This window comes from Mercenaria mercenaria, chromosome 1 (genome assembly GCF_021730395.1).
Source record: "Mercenaria mercenaria strain notata chromosome 1, MADL_Memer_1, whole genome shotgun sequence".
In the NCBI taxonomy this organism is placed as follows: Eukaryota; Metazoa; Mollusca; class Bivalvia; order Venerida; family Veneridae; genus Mercenaria; species Mercenaria mercenaria.
In genome coordinates this window covers 38,916,159-38,939,079 of record NC_069361.1, presented here as the reverse complement: position 1 = coordinate 38,939,079, position 22,921 = coordinate 38,916,159, and the positions used below count along the sequence as shown (strand labels likewise).

Here is a 22,921-nt window from a genome sequence, read left to right as displayed (position 1 = left end):
GTAGTGGAAATGCAAGCTACCGCAATCGCACTCTAGCCCCGGGTTGAACAGAACGCAACATTTGCACATGCTACCGGTACCAAAATACAATTTAGAGACACCCACAGATGTATTCTTACGGCGGTGTACATGGAACCTTCAATGACATACAGAGTGTAATTCCATGGAAAGACGAGATTTTAAAAGAGTACACACTGTTATACAGTCTTTGAAAGAATGTGACAAAGTAGATGAATACATAAACTTTAGTCAAGTTGTTTGCCAAGGAAATATTGCTTTAAATGGTATAGATTTTTCATTTTATTTCTTGACGTTGCAAGATGTTTTCCAATGGCATCTAGGCTAATATGAGGTATAGTGAAGAATGTAAGTTGTTTGGAAGAACCGATTTAAAACACTTCCAATGATTAAACATACAGAGGATATTTGTTTGTTTCAGTGTAAGATCGAAATATATTTCACCGAGTGATCACTATAATTAAATATTTTCACGAGTGGCGCAGCCACGAGTGAAAATATAAATTATGGTGTTCACGAGTGAAATATATTTCGATCCTACATTGAAACAAACAAATTTTCTTTTTCTTTTTATTTTATGTATTTTTTCAATGGTTTTAAACAAATTATATCCATTTTACCCGCGCAGCGTCACGTGCATCGCACTATCACGTCATAATTTCATGACGTCACGATATATATGATACTGTTAATAGTTCTATGACGTTTCCAGACTTCTTTTAGATTATAGGGATGAGACCACCAATTATTTTCCCATAGACTTACATTATAGCATTCTGATGTCTACCCACTTCCCAAAATCGAAACATGTATATGTAGCCACATTTTCTGAAAGAACTATCTTAGATCCACCAGAAAAACGGCAAAAAAACATATGAATAGTGATACTTTATTTGAGTAATGTTCGCGTGAACGGTATGACCCCCTGTTTACATCGGTTGCATGATGGGAGAAAAGCGTTATGAACAACTTTTTTTTCAATACTCATCAAAGGTAGCAAATATTGTCAAAATCTGTAATTAAATACTGAAAGAACATTACAAAATGTCGAATTTTTAAAAAAATGTTCACCTTTTGTGTTTGTTTACATAACTGACCAATCAGGACGCAATAACACTTACCTCATTCCCAAACATACGTTACCTTATTCCCAGTAAGTTCCCTGTACTTTTTTGAATTGGTGGTCTCTGACCTCTATAATGATGGAACGTATATCTTTATGATCCTGTAAATATTTATGTACATCTATATATTTACTGAAGTATATTTTGCATGGAATTTTCTATTATTCATAGTTCATATTCTTTCGCATTCAAGTGTAGTTCCGTACCAGTGAAAAATAAAAATGATATTTTCACTGTTTGAAACAGTGAAAATATAAGTTTTATTTCACTGATAAATATCAGTATTTCATTGAAAAACATAAAATAAATTATACAATTACTTGCGTACCATAAAGCACATTTCTGACGCTAAATCAACAGGAAAGAGAAAAACCCGACAGACGAAGACTTATTGACATGAAAAGAAGCAGCTAGTTATTGCATAAATGTATTGATCGAGCGTAAATAACTCCCACATGAAAAGACCGGGCATTGATACTGAAGTATTGAAATAGGTTCTGTTGTGACGGATTTATCTTACTAAACATTATTTGACAAGCCATATTTTAAAAAGCCATATTTTACTTTGATAAAGAACAAATAAATATGTTCATTAAAATATTTATGAAACAAACATCATTAACATTTTACATTCAACAGTATGAGCACATACATAAATTCGGAATGACCTTCAAGCCAGATCGTTTATATAATTGTTATACTGTTATTGTTCAAAGCTGATAACATTCTTACCTTGACAAGAAACATACTATTTTAACCAACAAGGAAGCTGATCAACAAACTATTTGTATAGAAATTTCATATCTTCTAAATAAATTGTGCAAAATATATTTTGAGCATAACACATGGGCAGTGTGTCCTCCTACTTTTAAAACATATTGTTCAGTACGTAAGACACCTATTTTGTTTCGTATGAAGAAGTGTTGAGCTGATTACCTTTCAGACACTGTAAAAGTAAAAAAAATCTTTTAAAGCAATAATAAAACTTTGACTATATCATTTGTTAATAAGTATACCTGTCAGTTTTCTCATATGTTACATTAGATATTGTCTTAAGGTTTTTAGAAATTTTAAAAATGAAACTAGAAGGTCAATGAAGTTCGAAGGTTCTAGGTCAAATGAGTCTAAGGTTACTGAGAAGAAACCACTTTAAAAGTTCAAAGCCCATGCGACCTTGACATTGGAACTACTGCAACCAAAATCAATAGGGACAATCTATTGACCAAGACTTAACTCACTGTGAAGTCTAATGCCATCTGCAAACAGAAAAAGACGTTCCATTTTTAAATAACGATTATTTGTGTACATGCCATTACATTCCATGTCTATTTAACGACCGTCCATACTGAAAATATGCACGATAATCAATATCAATACCCAGTACACCACACTGCAATACACAGTTCAAATATTATTTTGAAAACTCAATATACAGTAAACCATCGGCGCTCATTTATGGCCGATTTCTCCGTCATTTGATCATTTTCAAAGCTGGAATTTTGCACTCTTTTTCTTTGTATTTAACTAAATAAATTGTACGATTCAGAATTTCCCCATTATGCAAATAGGTTACGGTATCGGGAGAAATGTGTTAACGACATGCATTTATCAAATGATAAAGTTGTCATTTTATCGCATATTTTAGTTTCTGTAGTGCATTTTATTTGACCTGGCAGGGCGGAGTTAATCTCTGACTTATGTAAATAATGGTAATCTCAAAAAACGAGCAAAATAGGTAGAGCAAACCGATGACTAAAATTCAACGCTACTAATAAGCTTTGATAATGTGGCAGTTGAGTCCAATAGGTCCAGGGGTGCAAAGATAATCCCCCATAGACCCATTGTAGAGCAAATATTGGATTTACCTGTATTGGAAAATAAACAGTGTCGATTGTATTGAGGTCAACCGCCACATTATCAAAGTTTATTTGTACATTAGTTACAATGTAAGGTAGATGACCACTGAGTAAGAAATCAGGTTGCCGAATATACTACACATCCTGCACAACAATGCAGTGGACCGTCGCGAAGCCCCGCCCCGCCAGGTCGATTAAAATGCACTATACTTATGATTGACTCATTTTAAGCTTATCAGAGAGTATACATAGTAGTGGTTATTAACAATAATACTCTTTTTCTTCTATAGTAGTAAAATCAACAGTAAACAGGTCTTTACTTAGTACCTTGTTGGCGAAAATTAATCACGTTTTCGGAAAATACTTTATCACAAAACGGCAATATCCGGTGTACGCATCCCCACCGTGGTTGTGTACTTCCGACTTTATAACCTCGCATAAATTTCGTGGAATACCAAGTCTAAACAACTTCCTTTTTCACCCGTGTTAAATGGACGTTTAAAATGGTAGGTTGCTTAGATTTTGTTTTCGTGCATAAAATATTTAAGTTGTATATAATAAGAATTTAAACACATAAAACAGTTAAAATTTCATTGTCCTGTAATTTGACATGTGCATGATAAAAGAAAATTTTTGATTAAACGAAAGTAGCTTTTCAAATACGTTCCATTTTTCGTTTATCATTTATATCGATATAGTTTACATTTAAAATATGTATTCGGGTACCAAGATATATAGTCTGACGTCCCTATATAATCAACAGAGGGTTCCAAAACATAGATATTGAATATAAGAGAGGCGACTAAATAAGAGATACCTTTTAAAGCTTATTTTTTTCCAACGATTGTGTATATAACTTACTCTAAACCAACGTGACAAAATTGAATGTACTTGAGGCACAAACCTACATTTAAACAAGAGCTTAAGTGTATAATTCAGTTGTCTTTATTCCAAAATGAAATACCTTGACTTGATCATAAATTATAATTTAGAAATATAGGTAATTCTCGCTGAATATGATTTTCAGAAGCACTGAGAGAATGGTTGAGTAAATGAGTCAAGTTTTTAAATATTGGTCAAGCCTATTATCTGCACTTTATAGTATATTGTTAAAACTGAACTTAATTATATTAACTATTTTACGAAACATGGTTATGTGACAATTTCAAAACATTTTAGATTTTATACATTTCTTGTAACAAAAATTACAATCACAAATTGTTTATGATAGGATCGATAAACTCTCAAACATTTCGTGTAAACCCTGAGAACATGGTTCGCGATACATCAAGTTTTTTTCTTGAGCTTATCTTGATTATGTATGTGCCTTTTATGCGTTTAGTACTACCTCCAATAAAATGTTGTATATAATTTATTTTGTTTACAAACGATCATATCTGAGGGGGTAAAGTACTTCTTTTAGCTTGTTTCATTGTATTAGCATTTAGGCTTTTATTTTTAGATTTGGATTTTCCAGACTGTTCTATTTATCAAATAAGGGGTTGAAAGATATTTGAGTTATTTAAAATTATAAATATATTTCAAATAATATACAGATTGAAATTGCTTCGGTAGCTCAGGTGGTAGAATTCAGTAATCTTGCTAGTGATCTAACGTTTGCGATTAGGAGGCTGAGGGTTCGAATCCCACATAGGGCGATTTGTTTTATGGTTGAATTTGTTTTATTTATATTTTTCATGTTTATTTTTATTTCATTTTCTATTTCATCATTTTAGTTTCATTTTTAATTTCATTCATACAATTTCAATACATTCAATACATTTCAAACACACGCGTCCAATGGAGCATCCTCACAATCAAGAAGATATTTGAAAAAAACCTATGTTATATACGAAAATAGCAAAATGATACAAGTAATGCAATTCAAATACATATTTAAGATTATCAGCATTTTTTTTAAATGTATGTTAGCAAAATATAAAATAAAAAAAAAAATTATCTCCGTTGGAATTCGAACTCACAAAAGTTAGATTCTAGAGCCATCACGCTTACCACTGCACCATGGCGTCTAATTGTCGAAGTAGTCAGTCATTTAAATATTTATTATAAGAATAAGTTATAAAAAGGTTGGGCACCACTTTACTGAAGTGGTTTATTCCAGTAACCTTTCAAATATATTAATAAAAGCGACAGGTCACTCCTAAATGCTAGTACTAATAAACTTTGATAATGTGGCAGTTGACCTCAATACAATCGACACTGTTTATTTTCCAGTACAGGTAAATCCAGTATTTGCTTTATAATGAATCTATGACGGATTATCTTTGAAAACCCCTGGACTTACTGGACTCAACTGCCACATTATCAAAGCTTATTAGTAGTTACTTTGATAAAAACAAAAACATGACGTTCAGAAGAGACAAGTATAAACTTTTCCGAACGATAAATATGTACACGTAATTCGATAGTCATATAAAAGGGTACGTCTGTATTTCTTCTCATTCTTAATTAAACTGTCTTATATTTTGGTTGTCAAGCGTGCATAGACGAATGGAATATATGCATGGTCAATATCTCGGCGGATTTCTACCAAACTTTACAAACGTGATCAGTGCCAAGCCTTATTGTGCGTATTGTCGGCATGTTCCGGTTCAGTGATATTCAGTGGAGTTATGACCCTTAGTTTGTCATAGTTTACACTGTTCGTGTAACTGTTCGGACACTGTGATGAGAAATTACACTAAACTTCTTTAGAATGATCACTGCCGAACTTAGTAGTGCATGTCATGGGCAATTTTCAGCGGAGTTATGGTCTTTTCTTGGTCAAATTTTTGGCAACTTTTGTTACACCATTAAGTAGATTTCCACCCAACCTTACAGGAGTGATCAGTGCTAAGCCTAGATATCCATATCATTGGCATGATCCGGTTCAGTAATTTCTAACGGAGTTATGAGCCTTGTTTTATCGTATTTTACAGTGTTTACATTACTTGCTGTATACCATCGGGTATCTCTCATTAGCATATCGTGTTCCTCTTAGCAAACCTAGTATCTGCTGTTTAAAGACACCTAGCAAATATAGTAGATGAAAGGATTACAGAAGAAGCAATAAGTACCACAGCTGCGATACTAAAAGTCAATCTTGCTGCATCCACCCCTCGCAGATTCTAATGATAAATACGAATATAGAAAAAAATAATCTTCAGCAGATGATTACGAAAATACATATCGTGTGATCTAGGCTTTAAATTCTGTGTAAATTCCATTTTCCTTTTCAGGCGTCAAAGAATCTATTGATAGGGGCGATTGACTTTGGAACTACGTACTCGGGATGGGCGTTCTCATTTTTACACGAGTATGAGTCTGATCCTACTAAAGCTTCTGTAAAGCAATGGAATTCCGGTTCCGGTACACTTACAACAGAAAAAACGCCGACTGTTGCCCTCATTGACCCGGATGGGAAAACATTGACAGCATTCGGATACGATGCCGAAAACAAGTACAAAGACTTGACAGACACAGGCGGATATGAAAATTATTTCTTCTTCCGCAGATTCAAAATGGCGCTCCATAAAAAGTTGGGAGAGGTTTATTTTCAATTTTTCATATTTTTTGTTATATGCCTTACATAATGCCACTAGTTTGAATATTAGTAATCAGCAATGCGCAATATTGTCAAAGTAAAATGACTTTTGTGGTGAAAATTGTAGAACCGTGTGGACAACTAATTTATTGCATCATTCTAACACATTAACGAATTCTTGCCATTTTAGAAACTTGATCGTCATTTGACCTTAGAAGACGAGATGGGTCGTTCCTTGCTTGCAGTTGATGTGTTTTCTTTATCAATACAATACCTAATGAAAGATATGATGAAGGTCGTAAATTCCCGGCTCTCGGGTAATTTCACGCAGTCGGACATTCGTTGGGTGCTTACCGTCCCTGCTATCTGGACAGATGGGGCTAAACAATTTATGAGAGAAGCAGCTGTACAGGTAAGCTACTACTGTTTTGTTTGTTTGCATTCAGTTAATATGTATTGCAGTACTTTAAATAAATTCTAAGTAGGGATATACCGCCAAACATAGCATCAAACAAGATATCCCCATAAGTCAGAGGCAGTATGGCCAAATTCCTCTATAGATGAAGCCTCTCCTTGCGTTGTGATTCCTGCATGAACATAATTTGTTATAACAATGATCCAGTTTGGATCCTCACCCGATGTTGAAGGGGAAAATGGCCATTTAAAGACGAAGGGTCAGAGAAGCTGTCCACGGTTACACAATATCTGAAATACTTAAATAAAATCTGTATGGCATACAGATTAGTTCAAAATATTGCAGTATTTATTACATTTCATTATCAAAATTTAATTTATCAATACTATATTGTTCTGAATGAAATTTACTTAACATTGCAAAGAAATCTAAACGTCTGTAAAAGAGGGACTGTAATGGGTAAGCATTTAATTTCAAGTGAAAGCAAAAGTTCAACATATAGAAATTCAGGGCTGACGGACCGATGGCCGATGAATTTTGATTACTGTCCTGCGAGACATTCAATAAGTGTTTTATTACATGATTTTTTTTCTTTACGTTTTGACTTAAGTCAAGCAACAATTAGTGCTGAGTTAGCTCAAACAATGGCTCGGTGATCTATATAAAGTTTATATGAGACATGTAATAATGTACACTTAGATAATTGCTTGCTGGTTAATAGACAAACAGTTTTGACTATTGATCTACAAGCGATTCAACAAGTGTTTTATTAAATGATGTCCGGAATCAATTTTCATATTTATTTTTCTTCAAGATTTGACTTTTTCGAAAATTTAGAACAATGCATCGCTTAATAGCACAAACTATGGACCGGCGAATTCTTTATGGTGTCCTGTAATAATATGTATTATAATCGTAAGTGTGCGGATAAGATGCCGTTTAAAGAGGTGGATCGTGGCTTCAACCGTATCCGAAAACATACTATCTAGGTTGATAGGCTAATACAGTTACAACTAGAGCGATGCTTTCCGAAAATGTTATTGTTCACATAATAGATTCATCTCCATTTCTATACGAATTTGCGCATTGAAGGAACAAGATGAACCCATATTTTCCATCCTTATTACCGCTCAGTATATAATTGTAGGCTGGAATTGACAACGATATGTTATCTATCGCACTGGAGCCAGAGGCTGCTTCACTGTTCTGTCGACATTTGTCTGTAGAATCTACCGTTGATCAGAAGGGTGTGTCGGTATCTCAGTTTACAGCTGGCACAAGATACCTCGTGTTAGACGCTGGCGGTCAGTACTTTTACTTTTCATATCATAATTTATTTATCTATTTATCTAAGTCACAAATATCACATGTTTGTATATACTGGGACTCTAACCGATAAGGTTATAAAAGGGACAATAAACGGCCAATAAATAACGGCGTTTTGACTAATTATCTTAAACATCTGGATTTGCTTAACATCATTCCGCTCTGAAATGATATAAGCTATGTTCTAAACAACACATCTGACAAAATTCATCTAAAACTACTACTTGTATTTAAAGGAAAAAAAACATGTTATAATACACTCGTTCAACAAAGTTGGATAATGATCTGAAACTGTAAAAATGTTTATAAAAGAAACCATTTAATTAACAGGGGGAACAATCGACACAACAGTACATGAAGTTGGAGTAGACGGGACGATAAAAGAGATACGTGCGGCCGACGGGGGAGGATGGGGTGGGATTATGGTCGACAGGGAATTCAAAAACCTGTTGGTTGATATATTTGGTACGGAAACATATAATGCCTTTAAGAAGTCTGAAACAGAAGACTGGTTAGATCTGTGGCGTGATTTCGAAGTCAAAAAGAGATCAGTTGATCCAAATAAGGATTCGAGGATAAACATGAAGCTACCTTTGTCACTTATTAACATGTATGAAGAGAAGCGTAAGAGCAAACTTGCTATAGCAATAGATGCATCAAAGTATGGAAAGTCCATCAGTTTTGCCGGTGATAAAATGAAATGTTTGCCCACTGTTTTTCAAGTGTTATTTAACAATTCCATTGACAGTACAATTAGTCTTGTTAAATCTCTGGTAATGGGAGCCAACATTAAAGCCATCCTGATGGTCGGTGGTTATTCGGAATCTCCAATGCTGCAGGAAGCTGTAAAGTCTTCCTTTCCAGAACTAGATATTATAATACCGATTGGAGCCTCGTCTACCATACTTAGGGGAGCACTTGTCTATGGACATAATCCAAAAGCTATCTCGGAACGTAAGCTTAGGTACACATATGGTGTGAAAACATCCCACGAGTTCAAAAAGGGTGAACATCCAGAGAGCAAGCGTAAAACGTACGACACTGGAGACCGTTGTAAAGATATCTTTTCCAAGCATGTGGAAAAGAATGAAGTCGTTAAAGTCGGAGAACCGCAAACAAGACAGTCATATCATCCAGTTAAACGCAATCAGACAAGCGTAACATTTCCAATATATGCGACCGAGCAAAGGAATCCAACATACACAGACGAAGTCGGCTGCAAGCATCTTGGCAATGTTAAAATTGAGATACCGAGTTCAAGCGCAGATCCAACCACTCGCAATGTATGGGTTTCACTTACATTTAGCGGAACGGAGACAATTGTTGATGCGGAGGATGAAATGTCAGGCAAAAAGGTCAAAGCATCTGTAAACTTTTTAGGCTGATGCTTGTAACAAGTTATAAAACTACTACTTCTGACAGAAACTTACATTTTGTTTCGTATGATGATAATCTTACTGAACGAAAAAATGTTTGTGAATCATATATTGTTTTCTACATGTAAAAATATGTAAATACATGTGTGTTTCAATAATTTAGTTTATCTGCATTTACTATTTATTGCAAGACATAAACACTTAAAAATTTATCATCTATTGTTTACTTAACTGAAAAAGTTTGAGAATCACATTCGACAGATCCACTTACTTTTGATGCACCGTTAACATATTTATGTGTAGAATCTTCATGAATCATCTGATAACATTTAATACTTACTAGCTTTCTTACTTAGTCTATTTAAAAGATACGGTAGTCATAAATATTCCACAAAGTGTTTAGCTGTGATTAAACTGAACTTGGAAAAGATGCATGCTTGTTTTCTATAACACCGATAAATGTGTATTTTTTGTCATATGCAATGCTATGAGAATTATAAATCGGACTCCTACGTGTAGCAAACCTCTGAACTGTGGATCCCTTTCATTCCTTTTATTCAAAATGGGTTGGCTCCGAACAACGATACTTCAGCGAAAAGTAATTAAATGGAGTCTCTAAATTTATTATAAAATATAGCAAAATGGTAATATGAGTAAATCTAATTGTCCGCTGTTTTCATAGCATTTACCTGAATACGTCTTGGGGGAAGTAAAAGATGATTTATTGAAAATTAAAATATGTTATTCGAGGGATGAACATAATCGTAATATATACCCAAACTGTATTGAAGGTAAACAATATGGATAATAAAACGTGAAAAAATGAAGGATGCTTTTTTCAGCATTTACATATTGTTATAGTGACAATTACAACTTTAGAAGTACCAATCGGGTTTAAACGTTTAGTCTGTAAGTAGAGAAATTATGAGGTCGTACTTGTACTGGTAGGCGTGTGTGTGTGTGTGTGAATTCACTTTATTTCATTAAGCAGTTTTACTGTAAAAATTCAGAAAATGTATAGTTTTAAAGGATCACCAAACAATATCAAAACCGCAACCTATCAAATAAATACATGTCTGGATAAATCGGGTCGTAGTCCATGCTTAATTGTTTATTCCCGAAAAACAATTTGACTCCCTTACAATTTAGACATTAAACAAAAAAAAATAAGAATAACCAAGTCCATTTTAAAAAGGGATTGTCCCATCAATCCCACTTAAAGTGGCCATTTTCGGGAATTTACACTGATAAAACGAAGGCTATCTTTCAAACTGGTCAGAACAAATAAAACAAAACACAAAATGCTCATTCAAATACATGTACTTTATTTACTTTTTGTTTTGCTCGGCAGAACTTTTATGTTCATTATGCATTACACACAAGGAAAAAATATTTTAAAGGCACTCGCTACAGTTTTTCCGGACGGGTCGATATTTACCCCAACACCGTGCCAATTTGGTTGTGTTTCTAATCGATATAGCTCACTACAGAGTTGGAGCGGTTTTCTGCGCATGCCCGGAAGTGATTATCTAATGTCGCGTACGGCAAAAATTCGCAAATTATTGTATGTTCGCATGCATTTAATGTAAAATATGTATAATATACTGACTAAATGTTAGGGTAAGTATCACCATGGTTACAAAATATATACATTTGAAGTACATTTAGTTCAAATTGCTTCAGTCCGACATATACTGGAGTCTGTAATTTATACCAGCGCTCCAACTCTGCATTGAGTCACAGCTGTTTCTAATCCCGTACCGTACCCATACCGTACATCCGTATTCGTAAACTATAGGTTTTGTTCGGGGAAAGGCGGACACTTTCATCGTTCTGTGACATCAAAATGCTTCAGAAACACCTTAAAATCCGCTTATTAAGAAATCTCCGTTTGATAATTTGATATATCTCTAAGTTGTTTGCTCAAACACTGATAGCGTATTTCGTACCAACCTGCATTGCATAATTGCCCGCAACACCCCACCTCGTTGTAATTTGATTTAAGCGAAATCTAATAAGGTGACCTATCAATATTCTTTTTGTTTTAGATTAAGTAGACATTACCAAAGGTATGTGCAGAGTTTGATTAAATTCTATTATGTGAAACTCGATAAAATAGCAGAAGTACCAACTTAAAATTGACAAAAATATGCAAAAGTAGCCCTTGGGTCTACTGAACAAGTATTCCTTTCTTTGCAAAATCATTTTCTTTTGATTTCTCTGAGCATGTTTCAAATAGATATATTGTTTTCCGTTATAAAAATGCTAAGATATCAAATTTGTGCTGATTATTGTACTTTACTGAAATATATTCTAGGATTATAGAAATTTTGAAAAATGTTAAAAATAGCACCATATCTATGGGCAAATTAAATTGAAACAAAGCTGGTGACCTAGTATTTTTATTTCATTTTTCAATACATCATGACATGATCTTTTAATACGCACAAAATATTGTGATGAACTCCTTTAATATAAGATTAAGGATAAAATGGATGTATCAATCAGTTTTAAAAAGTTCTTTTTTAGGTTCTTTATGCACTGGTCTATTATCAAAATCATAAAAAGCCTAAAACTGAAATAAGAATAAGGTTTAAAAAGTTCTGCCCGGCAGAACTTTATCCGACTCAACTCAATTGTTTTAAAATAAGATTAATGATATAATAGATATATCAATTAGTTGTAAAAAGTTCTGCCCGGCAGAACGTTTTCCGGTCTATTATCAAAATTATAACAAGAGCTCCGCCAAGCGGGGCAATATACGCCCGAAGGGTCACATCATAGGATGGAAGCAAAATTTAAAGAACTTGACTGTTGTAGCCCAAAGGAATGGAACAACAAAAGGAAAACTTCAAAAAAACAAATCTAAGTCCACAAAAAAAAAATATTCAAAGTCCACAAAAAAAAATCCTTATCAGGTACAGGTATGTAAAAATACACCTAAAAATTGGAGATACCATCCATATTGTACCACAGAAAAGTGGTCTCGGTTTTTTTCCTACGGCCAACAATAAAAAAGTTTCAAAATAAGCTATTTATAGTAATATAAAAGGGAAGTAATTAAAAAAAATTATTGTAAGTGAACAAAAAAGAGATCTGCCAAATAAAAACAAGAGCACTGCAATGCAGAGCAATATACACAAAGCACTGTCATATATGACCTTTGACCCTTAAGTGTGACCTTGACCTTGAAGCAAGTCATCCGGAACATGCGCTCTGCACGTCGTCTCAGTGTGGTGAACATTTCTGCCAAGTTTCTTTGAAATCCTTCCAGCAGCTCAAGAGTTACAGAGCGAACACGAAACAAACTGATATGACATTTGACTTCTAAGTGTGACATTGACTCTGAAGCGAGACATCCAAAACATGCGCTCTGCACGTCGTCTCGGTGTGGTGAACATTTGTGTCAAGTTTCCTTGAAATCCTTCAAGGGGTTCAAGAGTTACAGAGCGGACACAAAATTGCTAAAGACGGACGGACGGACAGACGGACACCAGTGTCATAACATAATACGTCCCTTCGGGCGTATAAAAAGCCTATAACTGAAATGTGAATAAATGCCTGGCAGAACTTTATCTGACTCAACTTGATTCTTTTAAAATAAGACTAAGGATATAATGGATATATCAATGATATTTAAAAGGTTCTGTCTGGCAGAACTTTTTCAGATTCATTATGCACTACAGGCTAAAAGATTTTCATTTTACAATACATTTTGCAAGGTACCAGACCATTATTTGTACAAAAAGTTCTGCCTGGCAGAACCCGATTCAAATCCACTAGTCAGTTATCAAAATGATATAAAGCCTATTAATGTTAAAAAGAGTTCTGCCTGGCAGAACCTTATTTGACTCCACTAGAGTCATTATAAGTTATATGAAGAATACCAATCTGTCTAAAACGTTCTACCCGACAGAACTTTTTAAAATACATTATGCACTACATGCCAATAGTTTGTGATAATGTAAAGATATTATAATATTCCATTTGAAAACGTTTTCTACTGAATGTTGAAACAAGATACAAACTACTGATCATGCTTCGTTTAGAGTTGCACACACCTCTAAAACTATTCCGGATTTCAGGTATTATTCATTCTTACTCATATCAAAGTTCATTCAATTATTATGCTAAATTCCAGTATAATATTATACTGAATGGTCAAAAAAACAGAGAATTAAAATACGTTCTGCAAAAAGACCGAGTAAGTAGAAATCCTTTATACACAGATCCCCGATGTGAGCTGGTAATTCAAAGTAGGTATATCAGATCATAAAAACCCTCTAATTACAGCGAAAAGCTATGTACAGAATATAAGATTCTTTCACTGGTTGTAGGTGCAGATGGGAATATCCGGCCTCGAGGATAACTGTTTAAGGTGGTAACGAGGCTCAGCTGAGTTACCGCGTAAACAGTTACCCGCCTATCTGCATCTACAGCCAGTGGTGGAATCTTTTTTTTTTTTTTTTTTTTCTTTTTTTTTTTTTTTTTGCAGACCATATTCAAGAAATAAATGTAAAAATGAATTCAAACGAATGACTTTTTTTTTGGAAGAATTTACTTACAGTAGCGTATTTAAACAAAGCGCAGGAAATCAACGTCCGTAAACAGGAAAGACGTCATGACGTTTCAAAGACAAATAACAATGTTTAGTTCTGGTTTTGTTTAATTACTTGCAGCGCTACGTAATGTTTTTGTTGTTGTTGTTGTTGTTGTTGTTGTTGTTGTTTTTAAATAAACTTGCGTTATTTTGAATCGAAAAATATACTACAAGGAACAAGGTATTGGATTTTTATTCCATTTTATTAAATAAACTTTAAGTTACTACATACATGTATATGTAGTTTGCAATACGTCATTTACAGCACGAGAGTCATCTTACACCCCTTTTCCAGCACCGGTGAAAATACTGGAAATCCCCGTCTGGTATGCAAGAAACAATTTTCCATATAAATTAAATAACACTTTCAACCATAATAACTTTGAGATTGGTAAATAGAATATATTTACATAAAAGCCAGTTTGTAACAGTACCGCAAGAAGTTAATACGAACGTATATAACAGTTCGGTTATGTTACTGTTTTTGAAGAAAACAGAATATGTACTTGTAATGTAAAAAGACAAGGTGCAAAATAACTTGAAACTAAAATATATCAAATGAGGATCTAAATAGTATCCATGCATGGATTTCATTTGAATTCTAGAGTTTTCTTTAGACTTCAAAATATGTGAGCACATTCTCATTCGAACGTAGTTTAAATGTTTATATTACATTTATATAATGTTAACTATTCATTTAGAGAACTCCATGACCGAGTGGTTGTCCCTCGTCGATGTGTTTTGAGTCTCTCTCGGGGCTTTGAATTCTTCATTTGAGGAACTGCCTCTACCATGAAAGCTTGAAAGCCGTCATACGATCTGTAATTGTGTCACTAAATCCAACAAAAAAACTTTTTTATAGGAATAATACACGTTTTTTTGTGTATTAACGTCTGCAGAAGCCCGCGGGATTGTTTGTGACCGAGACCGAAGGTCGAGGTCACAAACATATCACAAGGGCTTCTGCAGACGTTAATATATAAAACAAACGTGTATTGTCGCTATTCTTGCATAAAAACATTACACGACGACTTAATGCATTGTTTTCATATGTGATGACTTTACAATTCCGGTACATTTTAAGTTACCATTCGGTTGTTCTTGGAAACGGTAAACATGTTTTAAATATCCACAACCAGGGCACACATATCAACAACACTACCAAAAGCGTGACTTGAAGGTTTTTGAGCATCTTATTTTTATTTCTAGTTATTAAAAACGTTATATTACCCATAATTTTGCATATATTTTGAAAATTTTATTAACAGGAACACAATTTTAAGAATAATAAATTTACATTCGAATTATTTTGAGTACGAACACATTTAGAGTACGGATGAGTACGAGGGTAGTGACTAGCTTTCAAGGTTTATTATAGGCTGATCACTACCAAATAGAATGTAAGCCTCCGCAGGTCACAAGTAGTCCAAATATAAATAGTACTAATCTTTTTTCCTTTCCTAGTGCATTTTCTCGGCAGCAACGTGCTTACTTTTACCCTACCGCGTTTCAGTATGTATCACTTTGCATTCTAATGAAATCGGCATGTTCCTATCGCATGCTAGATAAAAATGGCGGCGTAAGAATTTAATGTCACGAAAAGAGAAATTGAAAGAAGCGAAAAGTAGTAAATTCAGCGGGTTGTATTTAACGAACTGTAGTTTTCTTATATAAAAGTTAACACCCCCTTCTAAAGTAGGATCTAGTTCTTTATGGGAATATAAGTCTCTGAAAATCTGATATGCTAGAAAATGTCGAAAAACCGTTATGAAGTGAGTGGATTTTATATGAAATAAAGAACAGCTGGATTTAGTGGTGTTCAGCCTTATATGAATTCTGCAAAAAAAAAATCAGGTAAAAACATACCGACTGATACTAACAAAATCATAAATATAATAACTAAAAACGAGCAATAGCACAAGTTACACGCGATATTTATTAATTCACAGTTAGTTACAATAACTGAACAGACGCTTTGTAAAGAGAGTGAACTCTAAGAGCAGCTAGTGCGTACATTGATGGGGGCAGTACGTTTGGGGTTGGAAACTGATACAGCTTAACATACCATGGATTACATTGTATCTATAATGCTACAAGAAGAGGTTGTTATGGAAGAAACAAGACGCAGATGCCAAATATCAGTGTGCGCAAAAATACATACATATGTCCCTGGCAAAGCATTTCAAAAATAAAAATCATGTATTAACAGCACGTGAATTGCCTTGTTTGCACACGATTTTTCTCCCGTTTATACATGCGCTGATCCAGTGAAAAAAGTAGTTTTTATGCAAGAATATTCATTTACGCTTATTCAAATGCGTTGACGAAAGCAAAGTTGTTCCAAGAATCATGATTTGTTTTCAATATAATTTCTAGTTTTACATTTGCATTTCATAGATAATGGAACTTGCAACAATCTGAACAGAAAGGCAAGTTTGAAAACTATAAATGAATTCATTTATTTTCCATCTATCTTATTTTGCTCAGTCAAGATAGGCTAAGGGGTGTAGGCCTAATAATAATTTTGCAAACTTGCACGGCAATGATTTTTGGCTGAATTTAAATGTTTTACAACCATAAAATACAGCAGTTCTTATAATTCCCTAAATCAAATTAATGCTTAATATGCTAAATTAATTTCCATCTTGATTGGGCAACAGGATAGGAAAATCAAATACCTCCTGAGAAAACCTAACTGTATTTAAGAAATAATTTATAGCAAAAGAGTGCTGCGCCCTCGTGAAATTATTACGCCCGACGTATTACCACCCATCGTGCATAAATAGTGTTAAAACACGCTTGTGCTATAAATTATTTCGATTCTAATATGCCCTTAATCTAAAACAGTAGATAAAATATAGAAGCGCTCTTTCTTGGTCGCAACAAAAAACTTTGACGTCACCGCACGTTAATGTGACGTCATTCTAACGTAGGGGTGTTTTAACAGAGGCAAGCATATTAGAACAAGCATTCACAGCCCATAAATAGTTGTAAATAAGCATACGTTAAAGGTTTGAACAAATCCATTACTTGGCCAAAATCTAATTAATTAACTTAAGTGTCACAGTTTCAGGATTAAATGTACAAATAATCGCTACGAAATTTGGAATTTATAAAACACTTCTTTATTTCTTCATAATGCATTAAGTGGAGCCAAATATACCATTAATTTAGTTTTATGACAACCCATCATGTGTGAATGAACTTTCATAAACAGTTCATGATCATTCACGAATGATTCATGATCAGTTCATAAAGTGTTTTCCTGAAAACTACATGGAAGTTAATGAACTATACATCTTAAGCAAACATGAATGAATAATTCAATAATTTCCATAAACATTTAGATATTCAATAATTATTCATAAACGTTCAGTTCATAAAGATTAGTTTCCATTAATTTGCTTTTGCATTCTGTTATGCACTTAAGGTCGGGTATTGCTATCGATTTTTATAGGCTTCCAAGAAATGGCCATATCACATACCCCAAAACTAAGAAATGACCAGTGAAATATGATTCTTTCAATACGATAGAACATGCTATACACCTAACAATTGTAATTTTATACAGGTTTAACCTTTTTAAGTCTTTTTTTAAAAACAAACCTACTATTCTAAGGTGACATTTACAAAAAGTCATGCATGCAAACAATATTCAACTTGTCACAGAAAATATTCTATTTCTTGGCTTTACCCAAATTTTATGAGTGTAAACACAACTTGTTTATCTCATTGATTCTAACGTGTTTCTCTACTCTGTTTAATTTCTTTTTCGATATGAACCATATGAACATATCCTTCAATTTTCATGTACATGTGATTCGAATGAAATTTGGTATGCATAATCAACATAAGGTGGGCATGTTTGTTAAAATTTCGGGAGGTTCATGTTCGATTTTGCCTTTAGTTATGTCCGTTTTTTTTACTTTAGAGTAATATTATTCTATCAAGTGATTTAGGAACCATGTGTCATACAATGTTGACATCACACATATAATGTTTCATTTCTAGAATATGTAAACAAATGGCTATGCTAAAAATAATTTATTAAGAAGTAAGTAAGTGTTGCTTTTTCAAAGAATTCCCCTTATCAAAATGGTATTATGAGCAGTCGGAATCATATAACATATTTATCAAATTTTGTTGAAGATAACAAGTCTGTCAATAATTTTAAACCTTTTTTACTATATACCATATTGAATCAAACACAATAACAATAAGACAGTGTAGTAAACCATGAAAAAATAGTAAACAAACTACCAACGTTATAATTCGACTTTCTTTGGTAATACTGTATCTATTCAATCATTATACAATTCCGCTCAACCTAGGAGGCTTGGGGGTTTACACATTTCATTACCTCTCATAAAAAGACTGTATCAAACCGAGGTCAATGGATTTTCTTATAGATTTTATTCAATAACACGTAACAGCATTTATTTTGATAAGACAATATAACATCTGAAAAAGATAACACAACATCTCTTTAGCATAATATCATTTAAGTACACTTATAAACATTGTCTCCATCTAAAATGGATAGGAATTAATTTCGATCATTTCAATCATTTCAAAAAATATGTACTAATAAGATATATTTTATAAAAGAAATGTTGTTAAAACGTATACAGTTATTTTTATTGGGGTCACATAGATATCATGGACTATCCATGCCCTCGAATGGCTGTCTAATTGTGTCGACCTTCAACGGTATGAAATCACTATTCTTTTTAAAGTCGTAGATCATACCTTTGTACACAAATGTTGATTTTATCACACGAAGATAATTCATTTGTCTTATGTCCGATTCATTTAATGTTGAAACCGATTCATAATTTGAAATATTATATGTTTCACCTTCTGTGAAAATTTTACACCCCAGGTTTGCCATTCTTAAGTCCAAAAATGAATGCTGTGAACCTATTACGGTAATATCATTTTTGCTCAAAAACAAAAATGCAGAAATAAGGTCCTCTCTCAATCCTGTTAAAGCGAGTTGCACCACTTGCTGAGCTACATCGAAGAATGCTCTAAGTTTCATGTACGTCATGTTAAGATTCACACATGAGCATTTGGCCATGCAGGTAGTCCACTCTCTTTGTAAAGATTTGTCTGCGATATTCAATAAATAGAAAGCTTTACTGCGGAGACCTGTTACATAGAGTGGGTTACCAATGTCGTTTACCTTGCCTAATTCTATCTTAATCGTTTTGACACTTTCTATAAGTTCAATACAAGGCAAGAAAAATGCATTTCCTTTCAGAAGATAATTTGATATTTTCATTGCTTGAAAAATATTTTTTAAAGATGCCCATATAGGGACAAATTGTCGCTGAAGTTCCAAATAAACATGTTGGAAGATATTATTCCTTTTCATATAATTTGTAATAAGTTTTTCGATAAACTCAATTTCCCTCCACATTTGAGTTGTACAAAATATTTCGCTTACATACGCACACTTTGGCCAGTGAAAAGTTGTTTGAGGAAATCTTGTTTTTATACCCAGAATGAGAATCTCCTCTGACCTTCGTTTTATGTTTTCATAATTCATCCTCACGCTTACATTCGTAGGTAAGAATTCACCATCATGAAATAAATACGCAAAATACACCGGAGTAAACCCATCTGCATTTTCACAATCTAACACGTTTTCGCCAAAGATATCAACAGCTTCCATCAAAGTGTTTTGCAAACCACTAATAGCTAGAATATGAATCAATGATAAAGATGACTTTCCGGTTTCACAAACAGTTTCTAATGTGAATTTGTCTTTGAATTCATGAAGCAGTTTTCTCAGAAACTCATCAGATAACATTAACTGACGAACAGATAATATCCTTTTATATTTTTCATACTCTTTTTCGGTTATATCATAACCAGATTTTACTCTAGCAAAAAGTGTCATATAGAATATATCTATCAGTCTAACTTTTCTGTTTGTAATTCGAACTCCCATTCTCATTAGAAAATTTGCAGCAGGTATATTTCCATTAATCAAAGCATAATGAAATATGTTATAACCGGCTTTGTCTGGACAACTTATGAATTTCATATCTATTGGATCGCCAAATACGCGTTTGATAAAAAAAATTGAATTGTTTACATCTTCGAAAAGAAAATAACTAGCATTATCATCAAGTAAATAATTACTCCTTCCAGCGTCATTTAGCATAATAAAGTGCATTGGAGAACGTGATAATGGCTTGTTACATTGGTGTAGAATGTTAGGTTTATGTACAGCAAAGGAGATCAATGTGTATGGTGAATGTATGGAATTATTTCTATAACTTAACAATATATGTTCAAGAAACGTATTGTCTGGAATATGACAATAGTAAACGAACAGGGCTGTTGAAAGGTGTACACTTTTTATCATAATAGCAGGAATAGATGGTTCTATGTAACATGCTAACTTGGAATTCAAGCAATATAGCATAAGCCAAAGAATAGCCCTTTCCCAATCAGATAGAACTAAAGTAAAATCTTGCGAACATTGAAAAATATCAAAATAACTACATCCAGTAGGGGAGATTATATTTTCAATTTTTGGAACATTATCAACGGAAAATTGCAATGGGGATAAACCATCATTATCCTTACACTGAAGCATGATTTCTAAAGATCGAGTGTGGTTCGTTCGTATATAACTTAATATCTCCCAATGACCAAAAAATAACACATAATGAAGTACATTTCGCCCGAATGAATCAGTCTGAAGTAGATCATAGTTAAATTTCTCAATAAGAACCATGAACATATAGCTTGCAATACATGTTTCAACTGGACTGCCCATAACTACATAATGTAAAACGCTTCTGTTGTTGTTGTCACTCATATCAGGCGGAAGCTTCGTTAGTTTGTCAGTTAAAACAGATAAAGATGGAAGTGATTTCGAAATACAGCCTATGTGATATGCTGTCGAACCATTTTTGGAGCATAATGCAGACAAATCTAGATTCAGATATTTCATAAGTGATATGAAATGTAAGTTAGAATTAGCAACCGCGTAGTGGATCGGACAGTTACCGTCTCCATCGCGAGCTTTCCAGTCAATAGTTAGCTTCCGCCTTAGTATGAATAAGATAAATTCTTCCCGATTATAAATGGCTAAAAGATGTGCTACCCCTGCGTCGTTAGGACAATTCTGAAGTCCTGCAATATCAAATAGGTTAAGTGCACTAATATGGATGAAATTGTGTTCGTCAATATGTTGTGAACACCTATCTTTTAACAGCCTGTCAGCGATAAAGGGTAGTAAAGACGTTCTGTTGTATACGACAGCTAAAAGAGATGCAGTATATCCAAATATATCTTTACATTTGAGGAGTTCAGGAAATTTCTCAATGAGATAAACTCCTGCTGAATCTGATCCACTTTTTATTGCAGCAAAAAGTGGATTTTCTCCGAAAACTTTCCACCACACATCTAGGGGAGCAATAGGTATAGATGTGATGCATTCCATATCTCCTGGAAAGTTTAATAACAGACTGCCATTATCAATTTGGTCTAACATTATAGAGATATCTGTAGCAGCTGTTACAGACTGATGGTATTCTATGCATGTCAGCTTAATACCACGTTCCGTTAATAATTTCATGATCTCGATCTGATTACTTTTAGCAGCATAATACATACAAGTATAATCCAAGAAGGATTTATTGTATGCAGCTAGTATTTGTAAGGTTGTAATGTGACCATTTTCACAAGCAATATCACTTAGACGCATTCCAACAGAATTGTGCAATTTTATTAAAGTCCTATTGACACCCATGAGATATTCTATTATATCTGTTTGACCATGCTTAGCAGCTATATGCACAAAATTGAACCCTGAATAGTACTTTTCTTTAATCATTTCTATTTTTGATAGGACGTTGACCGCCTTGATAGTAAAATGTGCCTGTACAGTAAAACTCATATCTGCTCCTTTTGTATGTAATAATCTTAATTGTTCTACATGTCCTTTTGCTGCAGCAACAAAAGCAGGGGTGACACCGCCTTCATTTATTTTGTCGACTTCATGTTGCAGACAAAGAAGCAACTTAAGTGCTTTGACTGATGAGCTTTTCCAGATTAGACCATGTAACATCGTATTGTTTGTGGGTTCTATTTCGTACTTTGATAAACGTAAAGATTTGAACATGTTTGTCAATGTGGCATCATTTGAATTACTGACGTGAATTGAAAGATTGATAATATCTTCAACATGAATGTTGCTAGATGTTATTCCAAATAAGTGTTTTGCAATCAGTGAATGTCCTGCTTTTAAAGAAATACGATAATTGGCGTTATGCTCGCTCAACAACCATTGGTACATGGCTTGGTGGATAATAGTTACTTTGTCACCGGACCGGAGAAAAAATGCCAGTCTACCAAAATGCTCTTCAAATCTTTTTTCATCGGTGACATTATTAGAAACAAGTATAGCCAATATATCTTTTTTGTACAACGGGTTAAGTGTTGCACATATTACTTCTAAAATAGCTTTTGATATCTCAAAAGGTACGCCTCCGGTATATTTCCTGTCAAAATTAATGTCATAAATGTTTGCCAAAGTACGCGGTGTACTGTCATAATTACCTGTATTTTTTAAGAATTGTAACAAATGTATAACATACAAAAAGTTGCCTTCGCTTTGAAGTGTTAAGTTTTCGTAAGACTT

The 22,921-nt window shown here is 33.7% G+C and overlaps 1 protein-coding gene across 1 annotated transcript; it reads left to right on the top strand.

The window, feature by feature from the left end:
• Positions 1-3,349: 3,349 nt before the first annotated feature.
• Positions 3,350-10,089, top strand: LOC123541420 (heat shock 70 kDa protein 12A-like). Its single transcript, XM_045326884.2, has 5 exons — positions 3,350-3,504; positions 6,238-6,546; positions 6,733-6,954; positions 8,105-8,261; positions 8,614-10,089. Exons 1-5 carry the CDS (start codon positions 3,502-3,504, stop codon positions 9,666-9,668), a joined length of 1,746 nt encoding a protein of 581 aa, XP_045182819.2. The 5' UTR covers positions 3,350-3,501; the 3' UTR covers positions 9,669-10,089.
• The last annotated feature ends 12,832 nt before the right edge of the window (positions 10,090-22,921 follow it).